The sequence below is a fragment of the Otolemur garnettii genome, unplaced genomic scaffold, assembly GCF_000181295.1.
Source record: "Otolemur garnettii isolate 467f Iridium unplaced genomic scaffold, OtoGar3 scaffold00070, whole genome shotgun sequence".
Taxonomy (NCBI): Eukaryota; Metazoa; Chordata; class Mammalia; order Primates; family Galagidae; genus Otolemur; species Otolemur garnettii.
In genome coordinates, this window is record NW_003852465.1 from 5827018 (window position 1) to 5844842 (window position 17825).

The following is a 17825-nucleotide window of genomic DNA, read 5'->3' on the forward strand; positions in this document are numbered from 1 at the left end:
ACACACACACACACACACACACACACATACACACATACAAAATATTAGGCTATTAACATTTTATAATCTATTTTCCCCTTAACAGTGAATCATGGCTATTTTTATAGATATCATTCTTCCACATTATTATTTTCAATGGCCACATGGGATTTCACTGTATAATTTGCTAAAATTGATTTAACTGATCCCCTATTGTTATAAAAATACGTTATTAGAGAATATTTAGGACAAAGAAACTATTCTATATATCATTAGACATTTATCAAAATCCACAGAATATATAGCACCTGTGAACCCTGATATAAACTATGGATTTGGGGTGATAATGGTATGCTGATGTAGGTTTGTTGATTGTAACAATACACCACCCTGATTTGAAATGTCGATAGGTGGGGGAGGCTGTAATCATGCGGGATATATGGGAAATCTCTGTACCTTCCATTCAGTTTTTCAATGAACCTAAAATTGCTCTAAAAATAAAGTCTGGTGTGTATGTGTGTGTCCGTGTGTGGAGAGAGAGAGAGGGAAAGAGAGCACACATACTTATGTACAAAACTGTTTGCACATTTCTTAGTTCCTTAAGATAAATTCTAGTAAGTGGAGTTGTCTGGTCAAAGGGTATGTGCATTTAACAAGTTGCTTATGTTACCAAATTGCCCTCCAGAAATATTTTAATAACTTACACTCCTCCTAAGAGAGTACACTTGAGTTAATGTTTGATCCCTGACTCTACACTGCCCATACTGCATTTCACTCCACACCTCCATTTACCCCATCCTCAAAATAATACTGTAAAAACATTATTGGATGTTTCTATCAACAACATCCCCATTTTCTTAACCACAACATAGTATAAGTCTGCCATCTTTTGAGTTACATCTCTGAGAAAATGTATGCCATGTATGCCATGCTAATTTGTCTTAAAATTTCAAAGAAATTCTCACATGGACCCCAGATGTTGACCATGTAGTGCAAGAAAATGTTTCCTCATTATACAAATATGGTATGTGTCCAAAAATATTGGCATCGGTTAGTTTATGAATCGCTTAAAATAACTGCATCACAAAAAACAATGGTTCACGTGTGAGTCATAAATTAAACAATGCCAATTTTTTGATGTGCACCACATTTGGATATTAAGGAAACACCTACTTGGATTAAATGGTCAACATCTGGAATCCATGTGAGTGCTTTAAAAAATTAGCATTGTATTTTCTTAAATTTTCTCAGTGTAGAATAAAATCCAAAATGGAGGCAATTTTTACAAAATATTCCTGCCCCAAATATTTTTGCAAGTAGTGCATCACTTGGATGGTACAAAAGCCTAAGTCAAGGCAAGGTAAGTCAAATCCCATTACAATGAATGCCAAAGGAGTCTTTGTCTTTTGGTTTTGTTTATTCTAGGTGTTACTCTCTGATGCCAGTGTTACTATAATGGGTTGGATCGTAGTACCCCCAAATATAAGACACGTCTTACACTCTGGAACCTGTGGAATGCGATCTTGTTTGTGTAAAGAGGCTTTGCAGATGTTATAGAGAATCATAAGACATGATCATCCTGGATTTAGGGTTGGCCCTAAATCCAATGATAGCTGTCCTTATAAGAGAAAGGCAGAGGAATATTTGGGACACAGTAGGAGAGAAGACCATATGAAGACAGAGGTGGACACTGCAGTCATGTGGCCCTAAGCCAAAGAACATCTGGAGCTGGAAGCAGGAGCTTCCTGCATATTCTGGAGGAAACATGGCCCTGCTGACACCTTCAGTTTGGACATCTGTCCTCCACCACTGCAAGAGAATGCATTTCTGTTGTTTTAAGCCACCCAGTTTGTGGTAATAGTTATGGCAGCCCTAGGAACGTACAATGGCTATTCAACATTTGATTGAAATAGAATCTAGAATAATAGGATTAGATGACATGCATTATGAGTTAATTATATCGCTATATTTTATTCAAATTTGACATGCCTGATTTTTTTACTTTTTTGATTAACATCAAGGACTTTACGGTTCTGCTTTGGGTTTAAATAAAAGATTTCCCAGCTTCCTCTTAACCTTGGAATGTTCTGATCCCCCAAATTTCTCCCCATGATTTCTGTCTTTTAAGCCACTTGAAGAGTATAAACATAAATTTGTAAGATCTGGGAAACTCTCATCAGCATCTATAATGTGCTCAAATAAATCTGCAAGAAAAAAATCAAACCACCGCATAAAAAAGTGAGCAAAAGAAATGAATAGAATCTTTTCAAAAGAAGATAGACTGATGGCCAATAAACATCAAAAACTGTCTCTGATCATCAGGGAAATGCAAATCAAAACCACAGTATCACACCTACCTCCAATGAGAATGGCGTTCATCAAAAAGACCCCAAACAACAGGTGCCAATGTGGATGCAGAGAGAAAGGAAATCTTATACAGGTGGGACTGCAAACTAGTACAACCTCTATGGAAAATAATATGGAGATACCTCAAAGAACTAAAAGTTGATCCTCCATTTGATCCAGTAATACTATTGGGTATTTATCCAGAGGGAAAATAAGTCACAAGTCATTTTATCAAAAAGACACATGTACTTGAATTGGAATACAATTCATAATCTCAAAGATATAAACTCACATGAGTGGACTAATAATAATATGTGGTATACATATACTACCAAATATTATTTCAGCCATAAAAATAAATGGTGAACTAATACCTTTTGGAACAACTTGGATGGAACTGGAGATCATTCTTCTAAGTGAAGTATCACAAGAATGGAGAAACAAACACCACATGCACTCACTATTAAATTGGAACTGTTCCAAACCCATGCACACACGAGTAGTAAAACTCCATAGAAACCAAGCAAGTGGGAGGATAGTAGCGGAAGGGTCAGGTAAATTCACACCGATCAGGTACAGTGCACACTACCTGGGTGATGGGCACACTTACAACTGACTCAAACTGTACAAAAGTAAATCACGTAGCCAAAGCAATTGTATCCCCATAATATTCTGAAATTGTAAAAATGATTCATAACACCCTCAAAAAAATAAAAACATAGAACTAGCAGATTCTAAACACACAACTGGACTTATCATCTCAGCCTTCAAAGTGGTGACAAATGTCAGACTGCCATCAGTTTTCTTGATTCTTGCCCACTTTGTGGATAATACAAACTCAAAAAAGCTGCGTAATGTACCAATCTGACAGCAGAGCACGCGTTAGGGAGGGAGGTGGAATATTACCCTGTATTTTTATGTTTGCTCCTGACTGTAGACTGAAATCCAAGTTTGTTTGCTCCCTTGGATTTTGAATAAATGGAATATGTCTTGATAAGCTTTTAGTGGCTTTTCACAAAAGAGTCTCCCTTTGGTTTCTTTGCTATTCCTTGGACATTCAGCCCCATCAAAAATAGAACTTCAAACTTCCTCAATTGTCATTCAAGGGCTTTATGTTTGTTGAGGCTCCATTCAGTTAAAAGAAAAGTAAACATCAGATTATTATTTTTTTAAATGGTAAAAATCCAATACATCGGGTGGTATAGGAGTCTGTGCTCATTCCTTCTGAGCCCTGTCATCCTTTGGTCCCATGCCCTGGCCCACCTCCAGAAGTCAAGAAGCTACAGTGGGACGTTATATGATAGTTTCAAGTAATTTTTAATGAAAATGTTCTGTGTACAAAGTTGAATACAAAAGCAGCAAAAACTAGATATACACTATGGTCTAAATTTGTTTAGACACACATATTTACATATACATACATTTAGAAATGACTAACAATTTTCACAAAAGAGCTAAATTGGCTACCTCCTGATGGTGGGATTATGCCTGAATTTTACTTTGTTAGTTCTATTTTCAAGCGTGTTTCTTTACAACCCAAATAATAATGTAACCCAAGCAATAGCTCTAAGCTAGAAGCCATCCTTGTGTGACGAGTACTATGTCCTTAGGGTGGTTGCTTATTTCAGATTTAAACTATTTCTGCAAAATTTTCTCTGTGTATTCAAAGACACTCATTCCTGAGCTGTATTATTTGTTTTATTTTCTCTCTGCCCAGGTTGATCTGAAGCTGAGAAGGTAGAAAGAAAAAAATACAGGACACTATAAACAAAAGGAAGCCACTGAATTCTTCCCTGGACTCTTTCTGACTCTTGTGACCCCTGTGGCCTGAATGGAGGAGGGACAGCGTTAAAAACCAGCAAATGTTAGGGAACTTGTATTTTTCTGAATAGTGGAGCACTTAAGAACCCTCCCACTGCAAAGAGAGAGATGAGGTTTTTAGAGGATGTCAGAAGATGAGCTTTTGCCCCAAAGTCAGTAGATCCTGGCACTGGCAGCATGGAAAATTTCACAAGTTATTTGGCAGGAAAGCTAGATTAGATTCTAAGCTCCCTGAGGTCAAGGACAATCTCTTCCTCATTATTTGTTTATATGGAGGCCAGAACAATGCTTAAACATAGTGCCCACTAAGTTTTGAAATCTGGAAAGAAAGATGGCTGAAGATAGTGAGGATCTAACAAGATTTGAACACAGTGGAACGAGCCTCTGTGCATTAAAGCCCAGTAGAACCTGATGGAATCCTTTGTTACCCAGGGTGGGTCATCATTAAGCGCGTCAAAGAGTATGTAATGTAGCTTTTAAAGGGATGCAGCAGGTAAGGGAGCGAAAGGCACCAGAAAGAATGTGTGTGCTTTGGACAAGTGTATTTTCATCATGACTTTGTATTTGAAAAAGGAATAGTATGTGTATTAATGATTGTTGGGGGATGGGGTGAGAGGTATGGATGCTGAAGGAGGGTGTATAAAGCGTCCCAAGGCTGGTGCGAAGGTATGGCATGTTCGTTAAGTGTGGATAAGTTTGAGAACCACTGGACTAAATCCTCATCCCATTCAAGCCACTTTTTTTTTTTTTTGAGACAGTATTTCCCTTTGTTCCCAGGCACAATCGTAGCCCATCACAGCAGCCTCAAACTCCTGGGCTCAAGCAATCCTCTTGCCTCAACCTCCCCAGTAGCTGAGATTACTGGTGTGCACCACCACGCCTGGCTCTCAAACCCCTTTATTGCTAAGAAAAGAGCTGCCCTTTAAACATTACTAATCTTAGCCTTCATTGTCTCCAGGGCCAGTGACCATCCCAAATTTGTTTACATCACATATTCCGACCCTAAATATTTATTTTACAAAAGTTTAGCAGATAATGCTCCCATTTTTTTCTTCTTATCTGCTTAAGATCCATTTGACAATTTCTTTAATTTTTTTGTTTAAATGTTCAGCCTCCTGGCTTCTATGGCCATGGTGCTTATTAGATGGGTATTTATCTAGAAAGCAGACAATAAATATACTAATATGCAATTACCTGGAGGACTCTATAGATAACAGAGAAAAAATACATAACTACACTTGGTTGGCAGAGCACAAGTTAAGAGAGAAGGGAGACCTTGTCAACAGGACCTGGGGCTCGGCCATTCTCTCCAACAATTCAGGCAAATGAGCGCAAAGAAAAAGCACAATAGGTTTGAAAGTCTGTACTGTGTGTATATAATTATGTCTCCTAAGTACCAATAATGTATCCATCCAAGCATGCCTCCCTTGAACCTTAAGGCATTTCAAATTGGAAGACAATTAAAAGACTTATTTGTATATTCAAATATCAGGCCAATCTTTTGGAAAGCACCCAGGTAAAACCCTGAAGGAAAAATCATTTAAGACCCAATTAGCCCATTTCTACAATGCGGGTAATCAGATGGCCACGACATAGGTTTTTCTCATTTGATTTTCAAGTTATTCTCAGGAGACATTGGCCGGAGATAAGCACTTTATGTTTTTCAGCAGTGAGTAATAAAAAAAACATTTCTATTTCACACTTAAATACTCATTCCTATGGGACTATTCTCCATAGAAGCTTCATAGTTGAAGCCTTTGGCAATTACTTACTTTCCCTAAACTTCAAAATCTAATAGAAAAGAGAACAATAAAGAGAAAAATCAGTCCCCAAGTCAGAGACTGTAAAGTACAATGTGCTTCTTAATTTCTTTAATAAATCTCACTAAAATCCCCAAAACGTGTCTTTAACAAGGCTTCCCATTGCTGGGCAAATACATTCCACATTGGTATGCATCCCATATGGTTGGTTAAGACTTGAAACTGGACTGCCAGGGTCTCATTCCCATTTATTAACCTTGTGACCTTAGATAATTACCCAAATCATACTCTGCCTCAATTCCCCAGTCTGGGTAAGGTTTACATCCTAGGGTCATTGCTGTGAGGATTAAATGAATTAACCCGCCCTAAATGCCTAGCACAGTCTCTAGCACATGGAAAGTCCCCTATAAATGTAAATGAGGTTAACATTATATTAAGAAAAGAAACCATACTATAAATCATTTTAAGACAGGTTTTAAAATTTAAATTGCTGTCAGGAGATCCCTGCCCCCACTCCCTGCAATGAGGCGCTGAGACAAAATTCTAAGATGACTTTTACACATAAGTAAAAGATTGTGTAATAAAGACACGGGTTAACATGCATCAGTTCAAATTCCATTCATGAAAAATAATTTCCTGATGTTGATTAAAACCATTATCTTCTGGAATATTACCTCTTCTCACCACTAAACACTCAAAAGTCTATAGCTGAGAAGTTATATCTATTAGAAGTCACCATCATTCCTCACTCACTATCAAAATGCCACATAATAAACGTCTAATAATGTTTCTTGTCCACAGATTAATAACAGCTTAATTCAAAACCACATCATTTCCTGTTTCTGCTTCATTTCCTTCAAAGTGAAACAATTTTTTCTTGGACCTTGAGTAAAAATTTCTGGATTAACTAAGTAAATCGTTACCAGAAATACAGTTTTATAAAAATACTAATTGAGGGTAGTCAAAAAACATAAAACATCTATATGATATTTGTTAATACATAAAAACAATCTAACATACATAGTGTATGTCACTTAAGTGAAAAATCAAGTCTATAACCAGAACCACAAACAGAAATCATCACAGATGCTATCTGTATTGTGTTGTTCAGTCCAATCAGGAATGTTCTAAGAACTGTGACACCACAGCTTTCTTTATTCCTGACCACAATTCACAAAACGCTTGGCACACATTTTGTTTTGCCAACATAGTATTTGAAAGATTATTGAACTCAAATATCTTTAGATGGGTTATGCCTTCTATTTGCTCTATATAGGCCCTTAAAGGTATTTTATTTTGCAAACCCTGTTCTAGAACCATCCCTACAAAGAAGTGATCAAAAATAATTATTATTTCAATGAGAACCTCCATCCCTCACCCATGACCTGAAAAAAAGTCCAGAGATTTGGAAAAGGAAGATATTTAGTAGTTGTATTCAGAAGTTCGCCTAATTTGCCTTTGGGTTTATTTTAATCTATCTTTTCAGTGTTATGTATCTAATAGTGGCTCGGGTGATTACAACTGCTGAGTTGAGCTGTCAGAATTCACTTACAACTGGATACCAAAAAAACCCCAGAAAACAGAGAATTTTTTTTAAAACATGTTCTGTGGATAAAAGTTTGGACTGAATTCTAACTTTCCATTGTTCTCCAAAAATTAATAACGTTCTACCAATGGTTTATTGTTCTCCAAATGAATTTGCTCAATGCGACGTTTCTACTAATGAATGTATTTTAATGACGATGTATATTATATACAGACATGGAGACAGAAGCACATATACACATACTCAGAGCAGTGACTGAGCCAGCTGCTCTGAGTCTTTTCAGTTGCATCCACTTACAAATTAAGCTGAGTCTAGGGCTAAATCCACATGAGTGGATTTCCTAAAGCATTAGTTCATGCTAGTGAAGGTGTTAGGTTTTAGGCACTGGTGAGGTACCTGCTAGCTGGCTTTAGAGTCCAAATGTTATTAGTTTAGTGTTCTTTTAACTGAGCATGAAAGAATTCTTCCGCTCAGATGACCCCAGTAAGTACACCCTTGCTTCCAGCTTCCTCTCCAGAACATAAATACAAGGCACCTTGCATTGACTTTCCTTCTGGGAGTGGTGCCCCTGAACGCTCCTGGATTAGTCTTTCTGAAGGTTCTGGAGAATTCTCCCTCCATCCAGGACTTGAGTGTGGCTGGGAGACTTCCCACATTGAAGGACATGAAGAAGGAAAACCCAGGGCGGACGGTGAGAGGGGATCCTCTTGAAGGCCTACTTCTTGCAGGCACCTGTTAGAAAGCACCTCCTTTTCTTTGGAATTCCGCCATTTCATCCTTCTGTTCTGAAACCAAATTTTCACCTATTGACAAAATAATTGGACAAAATGATCACTTATTCCAAGTCATTTCACTTCAGCATTTTAAACAGTAAATGCTTCTACTATCCCTTCCACCAGACAGCTCAGTCTGAAAGCCAACCTGGCAAAGTCCTGGTGGATTTTCACTCAGATGCCTTTAAAAAATAGCTAAAGAATGACTTCAACACGATACCCCCAGACCTACGTCTGAAACAAAAAGACTGAGGTAAACTGGTTACATCCTGTACATCTAGAATCTCCCAAAATTGATTTAGCTCTTAGATATTTTAAAAGACCACTTCGCATGTGCTAAATTATTCAAAGGAAATGCAATGGCTCATGACAGCATCTGAGTGTTTACTCTGAGCCAGGCATCAGGCCATGCATACAAGGTGCATTTATAATGTGATTCTCACCATGGCTCTAAGAACTCCTCACTTCACATGTGAAAAAACCTGAAGTCTGGATAAGATTAACCAACTCAAGGTCATACAATCAGCAAAATGGAATCCACGACTATCTGACTCCGGTGCCCAGGCGCTTGTTAACGTTCAGACCTCATCGGGAGCTTTCTGAGACTAAATGAAGAATACGTTTTATAATGTTTTGATGAATTGCAGGCTTTACACAGTTTCCAAGTCTTGATTACTCCCAGGATTCATCAAAAATCTAAGAATTATGCTCCATAAATAACAATTAATTGTAAGTAAGTCAAAAGCACTTATGATGGTGGTTCCTAATTTGAGCCATTTCTCGAGTCTCTTTTTTATTAACTTTCCTCTTTATCCACTGTGTAGTCAGCTGTGTCTGAGTAGAAAATTTCACAATTAGTTTCCCGATATCTCAAAAGCCAATCACATTCTTTTCTTGTGTATTACATTGTACCTTTACACTGACAATTTATTAGATTTCTGTTTTTAAAACAAAAAAAGGGGAAAAGTTTTACCTGAAGAAATAATTACTAAAGTATACCAACCAAATATTTCTCTGAATAAAGGAAAATATTCTGAGATTGTCTTTTCAGATGGGTAAAACAATTTCTTCATTCTTTCAACTTGACTGGCAATGTTCAAAATGGCTGCAAAAGGAAATCTACCCCAGGCGATTTAGTGCAAAAGACGCTATCTCTGTTACAATCCTGTGATTAAGGCCTTTCATAAGAAAACAGTACCAACGCGTTTGGTTCTATTCATAAACTCATTTATTATTTGCAGTGGGCGTTTACTCTTAGAAAGCACACCAAGTACTTCTAATGGGTTTTCACTGAGATAGCTATTTGTTCCCACTAGTGATTCTTTCCTTTCTCATCACATTCATTATTTTCTTCGTTCCTTAGCTTTTCTGTATTTCTAGAACTATTTGTTAAGTGATATCTCCATGTAAAAAAACAAAACAAAACTGAGTTTCTTCACAATCAATGGTGTTGGGACAAATGTATACATTATTGTACCTCTCAAAAATAAAAAAAAAAAGTACAGATGGATAAAATCACTAAACAGAAAACTATAAAAGTTCTAGAAGAAAATGTAAGATTATCGGTTATCGTTACGGTCTTGGGAGATGAACGTTTTCTTAACATGACATAAAACAGAAGAAGCCACAAAGGAAAAGATAGACAGTAGCTGAATACACAAAAATGAGAAACTTCTGCACAAATAAACATTTCATACACATATAAAAAAAGCCAGAAACTACGTAAAGGAATTAAAAGCAGAGTCTTAAAAAGACATGTAACTCATGTGCACAGCAGTGTTACTCGCAATCATCAAAAAAGTGGAAGCAGGCACGTGTCCATGGACAGACGAATGGATAAACAAAGTGTGGTGTGCACATACAGTATTATACGTACAATATCAAAAGCTTTAGAAAGGAAGGAAATTCTGACCACAGAGATGAACCCTGATGACATTATGCAGATGGAATAAGCCAGTCAGTCACAAAAGACAAATGCTATATGATTCCACTCCTATGAGATCCTTAGAAGAGGCATTCACTGAAACCAAGCAGGATGGTGGTTTCCAGGGACTGAGGGTAGAGGGAAATGAGGAGTCACTGTTTAGAGGATACAGAATTTCAGTTTCACAAGATTAAAAAAAAATATGCTGGAGATGGATGGTGGTGATGGCTGCTTAACACTGTGAGTGTACTTAATGCCTGGAACTGAACACTTAGAGGTCAAAATGCTAAATTTTATGTTATGTATATTTTACTAGAATAAAAGAGTCCACAAACTCGGAGAGGACTTCCGCAACATCTGTAATAGGAAAATCTTACTAACCATAACATTCCAAAATTTTTGATTAACAAAGTAATCGCAACATGTGAACAAGAAAATATGATGGAAAAATGATGAGCCATGAAAAGCCAAATTCACAGACCACGAATAGCCAGTACAATAATTAAAAGCTCTTCTAGTTCTGATAGATAAATTCAAATTAAAAAATAACAAACACCATTGTTCATCAGGGTAGGGAGGCTATTTTTTTTTTAAAAAAATGATAAATGATAGAGTCTTTGCAAAAAGGTTTTATTTCTTAATATGAGTGAAAATGTAATATAATTTTGTATCTCATTTGCTACTATACTGAATTTGGAAAGGAATCTTTAATTTATTACAATTTTAAAAGTACCTACACTTTAATACATCAATCCTACGCCTAGTTCCCTATCTTACAAAAATATTTTTAAAAGGTGTAAAGATACCCAGTAGTGAAAAACAAAAATAAGTTAAGGTTGAGGATATCTAAACAAATTGTGTATCTATACAACAGTCTGTTAGGAAACATGAGATGAGGGATAAAGTAGATGAGGGATAAAGTAGATCTGTATGTACTGACACAGAAGGATGCATCCCACATTTGATAAGGAAAAAAACTCAAAGCATAAAATAATACATATTGTCAGCAGCCTTATTCATAATAGCCAAAAACTGGGGACAATACATCTGTCTACCATGAGTAAATGGATAAATTATGGTACACCAAGTCATGGTCACACCACACAGCAGTTAAGTATGAATGAGCTATTGCCACTTACGACAACATAAAAATCTCGCCAATATACTGTCAAGTGAAAGAAGCCATATACAAAAGCATGAGTCTATTTTTATAAATGATTCTGAATGCTTTTTATATGAAGTACAAAACTAAGTAAAACTAATCTATGTTGGTGGAGGTCAGAATGGTAGATACCCTTCGGAAGGGATATTTGGGGGCGTGGAGAGTCCTGGCTTCTACAGCTTGATTTGTGAGCTAGTTACACAGGTGATTTGTACACTTCTTCAGACAAAGTCACAATGTATGCACAGCATGATCCCAGTTTTATTTTACAATATATATACAGAATCTTCATTTATACAACAGGGGTAATAGAGATAGCTACTTCCTAGGCTCTTTGTAAGGATTAAATAAGATCAAATATAAGAACACATGGAAGCGTGCAAGAGTTTGTGTTATATTTGTGCATATGCGAGACACAGATAAAATTATTTTTTAAATTATACATGATATGTCAATAAATTCAAGTGAAAGCCATTTATAAAATCATGTAGTTGAACTGGAGAGGAATAAGATGAGTTTTCATTTTTAACTTTACTAATTTCCCTTTTGTCTGAATTTACCATAATAAGTACCATGTATAATTGTGTAATGGATATATACAAGGTACCAAAAAAAGTATGCATATTTTAAAAGGGGGGAAAAACTATTAAAATTGTAATAATATATACTAACAATGAGAGATGAATATGAGTCACGATAAGCACCTCTTGTGATTGCAGAAGCCAAATGTGACTTGAGTATTACAAATTAAATGTAGAAAATGTGTGTACATTTTTGGCACTCTATATGCAAAAAGAAAAATTTTAAATTGCTTCTAAGATGTTTCACCCAATTTGATATGAGAAAAACATTTCTTTCTGAGCCCCATGAATTTTAAAAATAATATAAAGCTTATTAATAATATTTAGAACAGTAGCTCTCAACCTAGGGGTCACGACCCACAGGAACTGTATTAAAGGGCCGCAGCATTAGGAAGGTTGAGACCCACTGATTTAGAACTATGTACCTATGGATGAGAATCAGAAGACAGAATATGAATAGGACTAGAAATTATGGTCATCCCCCTACAAATGTTTTTTTTTTTTTTTAATATGGCTGTTGCATTTTCTTTTCAAAGTCTCTCTTTTACAAACATACGTATGATCACAGGTTTCTACAATTTCTCAGAGCACTGTCAGATGGAACCAACCTACCTTCCGTCTTTTAACACCTACATCAAGTTCCAACTCAACCCGAGGCTCCCCAATCTTCCAAACCTGCATATTTTCTCCCTCTGACTATGGGGACTTCATTCTAATGAGACAGATACAGGACAGGCCTACTGAGCCCCCATGCAGTCCTCAGCCTCATTCTATCGCTAGACTTCCCAGCCAGAGGAAGTCTAGTCTGAGGCTGCTCTTTCCAGAGATGGAGATTAGCATAAAGTTCCAGAGAGGTGCATAACTTTGGGAATTACTGATGCCCTATTGCTACAGACCTCATTGTTGAGTAGCACCACAGTCACCTTTGAGGTACTCACCTTCGGAAGCTAGGCAGCTACGCCAGTCCCTAATCCACCCTTCAAAGTGATTGTGGAATTCTTTTTTCTGGAATGGCCATTGGAGCTGTCATTGTACGAGGCCTGACTATAAAGTCCATGAACTCAGAAAAAAGTGCTACAGACCTTACTGCTGAATTGTACTACAGCTGCCTTTGAAGTCCTTCCCTTGGCCATCTGGTGACCATGGTGATATTCAGCAATGAGGTCCATAGTACTTTTTCTAGAAAAAGTTTGCAAACTTAATTGTCAGAACTTGTACGTTGTTACCTCACTTTTCACAAGTTTCTACTGGGTGAGGATGTTCCTGAGGTACAGATCAATATTTATCAATATTCCCTTTTACTGTCTACCTACACACAACAGACCATCAAGATACAGCCACTGATCTGTATGTCATAAAATTGCTCTGTATTATAGATAGAATTCCTATATTCATCCCTATTTTTCAGTAAGAAACTGAGGCACAGAGCAACCAATGAAGGTCATACATTCATTAGTACCTCATGGCAAGGAGAGCACACACTGACCGGCCTAGGCCAAGTACCCTCAACTATAGCACATTTTTCTGTCCATCACTCTAAAAAGCCGGGGTATATGCATGGAGGTTTTGTAGAGAGATCATTTACCCAGGGAAAGGAAGCAAAGTTAAAGAGAGTTGCATTCAATAATAACTGGTTTTATAAGGTTCAGTGTTAAACACCAGGTCATTTGCAGTAAGGAATCATAGTAGAGCATGGTGGTTGGAAAGAAGCCTCTGTTAGCCCTGTTGCCTCTGTGTGTTATTTCAGCAAGAACCAGGTGGATGTAGGACTGCACCACAAGGCTCAGCTTGGCAAGCAGAGCTCCTGCCGCCTTTCAGTTGCCACCATCCCTCTGGGTGAGATGCCCTTGCCCGATGATTACCATGCACAACCATACATGGTGACTCCAGGTTAAGAAAAACACACTCCCAGATTCAGGCTGCCTGGAATGAAAGTCTAGTTCCAGAATAGCTCTGCTGCATGACATTGGACCTGTGTTCAATTCTCTACATTTTTTTTCATTTAGAAAATGAGGATGATGATAGTGCTTACTCCATATGGTGATTATAAGGAAGAGTAAATAGGAAAATGCTAGTGCCTTATGGTGTTAATTATTTACAAAATAAGTAGGCCAATCATTAAATATTGTGTAGCTCCAAAAGGCCAGAAAGTTTCACTGACAATTACATAAAACATCAATACACAAGAAAGGCACGCAAGTGCTGCAAATGTGAAATGTCTTAACCGTCCTTGACATAAACCCCAAGTGCAAAATAATGAGACCCACTGAGAGCTATTCATGAGTCACTCATTCATGCTTTCATTTCGGATTGGAAATGAAGAGAAAGACAGGAAAACTGATCCCTGCTCTTGTAAGGAATTATTTACCCTGTTTCTCTGAACGCAGAGTGAACAATCTATAATGCAAATGCTACATGCTTAGCATTTCTCTTCATTTAGAAAGAATCCCTCAGCCCAATGGCAAAAACCTAGATCTCTCAGCAAATGGGCCTATTTCTGAATAGGAATTATGACATATATTTCCACCCACAAAAATAAAATAAAATTACGAAAGGCATTTCACAAAGTGCAGCACCATGCCTAGTACAAGAGACATTTGTCCAATAAATGGATTCCATGGTATTCCTTCAGAAATCTAGAACAGTAGACATCTTCCCGCTCGTTAATACCTGTGATTCCTTTAGTCCCAAGCTGACAGCAAGCTTCTTTCGGTCTATTTTGCTGATGTATTTCTGCTTCTGAAACATCTTCTCCAGAGCCTTTCTCTGGTCCTCAGAAAAGACAGCTCTTCTTAAAATCCCCCTCCGCGCTTTGGAGTTAGAGTCCTGTGTCAAGAGAGGCAGCACGCTCTCTTCTCCTAGCAGTGGAGGGAAAGATACAAAAGGCCCAGTTAGCTTTAGAAAGAAGTCAGTTTTTCCAGGATAACATCCTACCCTTCTACTCTGTTTTATGTCCGAATTATCTCCTCTGAACTCCGCACACCCAGAGCAGTGCTTCTCTTTTTGGTTATGGGCTCCTCTGAGAATCTGATAAATGCTCTTTGCTCCCCAGTGGGGAGGTGGGGGTGTTAAATACCTGGTTGCCCTCTCAATTGTGCATGATGTGGGCCCAAGTTACAAAGCCCCAGTGCAAGAATGGAGTAGATAATTTGTTTTTCTTTCCTTCGTTTATTTTTCTATTCATTTTTTATTTTTAATTTTTTTACAGGTGTCCTACATAAGTATATCCATTTTTTAAACAAATTTTTAAACACCTGCCCTATGTCAGGCACTCTACTCAATATTACCTGTTGAGAAATTAAAGTGATACGTTTCGCTGCCCTCATTACCTATAAAATCTAATGGTGGGGCAATTCTTGAACTAGCATCACAAGTGTGATGATGTATCCCTAAGGAGGGGTCTGATCTCAATCTGGGACGTCAGGGAAAGCTCACAAGAGTCAGAGATGTTCAATCTGAGAACCAAAAGGAGAGCCCTGATAATCCACTGATTATCAACTCCTTGAGACAAGAAACATTTACTGCTCCGTCTGCCTTTTGTGACTAGCACAATACTCTCCCACCCTTGGAGAGTTTACATGCATTCATCCATCACTCACTCACCTGTTCTGCTTCCCCAAGGAAGCAGGCAGAACAACAGCCCTCTCAGAAATGCCCCACCTGTGAATGTTACACTGCATGGCAAGGGGTAATTAACGGTGGAAATAGAGTTAAGGTAGCTAATCAATTGATCTTGAGATGAGGAGAGTAGCCTAGATCACCAGGTGTAGGCCTGATGTAATCACAAGGGTCTCTGCAAGTGAGAGAAGGATGTGAATTAGGGGGACCGAATCAGGGGGAGATACGAAGATCCTACACTTCTTACTCTGAGTAGGGAGGAAGGGGCTATGAGCCATGGAATGCAGGCAGATAAAGAAGCTGCCAAAAACAAGAAGCAGATTCTCTGCAGAGCCTCTAGAACAGAACAGTGGTTCTCAACCTTCCTAATGCTGCAACCCTTTAATACAGTTCCTCATGTTGTGGTGACCCCCAACCATAAAATTATTTTCACATAGAGGAGTGGTGTCTCGGTTCTGATGGTCTTAGGTGACCAACACATTTCTGATGGTCTTAGGTGACCTTTGTGAAAGGGTCCTTCCACCTCCAAAGGGGTCACAACCCACAGGTTGAGAACCATTGCTCTAAAAGGAACACAGCCCTGCTGACACCTTGATTTTAATCCGTGGGCCCATTTAAGGCGTCTAATCTCTCCGATTATTCTCCCTATCTTACAGAAATAAAATGGAGTTCAGGAAGATGAAGTAACTTTTCCCAAAGTCACAGTTTCACACCCAGGGAGAATGACACCAAAACAAATGCTCTTAACCCTACACAGTACTGACACAATCTGATCTGTATTCTAGAAGGAAATGACAATAAATCTTGTCAATGTACTTCTCTAGAAGATAGCTTCCTTTTCTATTTATCTAAAAAATAACAAATATTTCTTGCCTAGTTTCTCAGCCCTGAGTTACGCTAATTCCCAGTTCCCACTGACTCTCCCTCTGTCCTTCCAGGTCTGTAACTCTGCATCTCCTTAGAAATGTCACAGCTCTGGGATGTCAGATGGCTCTTTACAAAGGTCTATTGTCACAGATGCCCTTTCTGTTCATCCCCTCGTGGGATCCTGATTATTTTACGACATGAATTCTTTTTGCCTGTCTCAAGCCAAGGTCATACCTTTCTTGATCCTTACGAGAATCATTATGTCACAGATATCGCTCCCTACAGACGACGACATGCTCAGAGCAGTCAAGGGCCAAAGGTACACCAAGGGCACAGAGCTCAGGACATGAGGTGGAAAGGCAGGTTAGGGCCAGGGGTGACTGGAAACAAGCTTAGGTTACAACCTGCCAAGGGAGTTACCAACACCCCCAGTATATGGGCCGGTGCCCTACTCCTTGAGCCTTAGGTGCCGCCCGTGTTAATAAAACTTTTTATATCATACACAGTCCAGAAAGAATTTATGGACCTAAAAATGTAGTAGAAAAAATACCTACATTAATTTTTTTACTAAGTAGAGTTTTTACAGGTAAAGCTCACGATTCAACTTTTTTAGCCCCATCTTCACCAGTACCCACATCTTAAAATGGTGGGGACACAGAGCGCATTTAATTCCTTAAAACTTTTAATAAAGAAACCTCAATGTTTTCCTAATCAGTTATTTTTAGTAAAGAAAAAGAAGATTCCCATGAAGAAGATCTACAAATAAATTATTATCTCCATGGTGCAAAATACTAATATTTTGTGGGTCATAAGCTCAAACCAGCACTTAGTCTTGAAAGGAGAGAGACCAGGAGTGGTTGTGAGGGTCAAAGGGTTAACTCTTATGTCTGGTCCTATGATTTGTAATAAATACAACCAACCCATGGGCAAGCAAAAAATATGACAAAGATGAAGAACATGGCATTCTTCCTTTCTCTGCCAGCTGCCTGCTTCTCTTAGTGTTGGTCTCAATACACAAATCATGCTGGTAAGGTGATGTGCCTCGGGTTCCTACAGAGAGCAATGCTGCTATAACGACCATCAATGCTCCTCCCGTGGCTCACCTAGGAGTCTGTCATGGGCTATCTCTGGGTCTAACCAGAAACCACGCTGATGAACTTACTCCATTTGATATCTTCTAAACATACCAATAAGTATCCAAATTTATGCCTTCATAACACACATGTGGACTTTAAGAACTTGTTAGTGACACAAAAATCTCTCAGAAGCTATAGAAAAGCTCTAAACAGGCTCAGCACCTGTGGCTCAAGTGGCTAAGGCGCCAGCCACATACACCTAAGGTGGCGGGTTCAAATCCCCAGCCCGGGCCCGCCAAACAACGATGGCTGCAACCAAAAAATAGCCAGGTGTTGTGGTGGGCGCCTGTGGTCCCAGCTACTTGGGAGGCT

The 17825-nt window shown here is 38.3% G+C and overlaps 1 protein-coding gene across 1 annotated transcript in view; it reads right to left on the reverse strand.

Annotated features, from left to right (window-relative positions):
* Positions 1–7922: 7922 nt before the first annotated feature.
* Positions 7923–17825, reverse strand: part of DBX2 (developing brain homeobox 2) — a gene marked incomplete at its 5' end in the record, with an annotated part of 32979 nt that continues 23076 nt past the window's right edge. Inside the window, 2 exons of the mRNA XM_003793632.2 lie at positions 7923–8255; positions 14563–14750. Of these exons, the coding sequence (XP_003793680.1) occupies positions 7923–8255; positions 14563–14750 (521 nt within the window). The remainder of the gene's footprint in view (positions 8256–14562; positions 14751–17825) is intronic.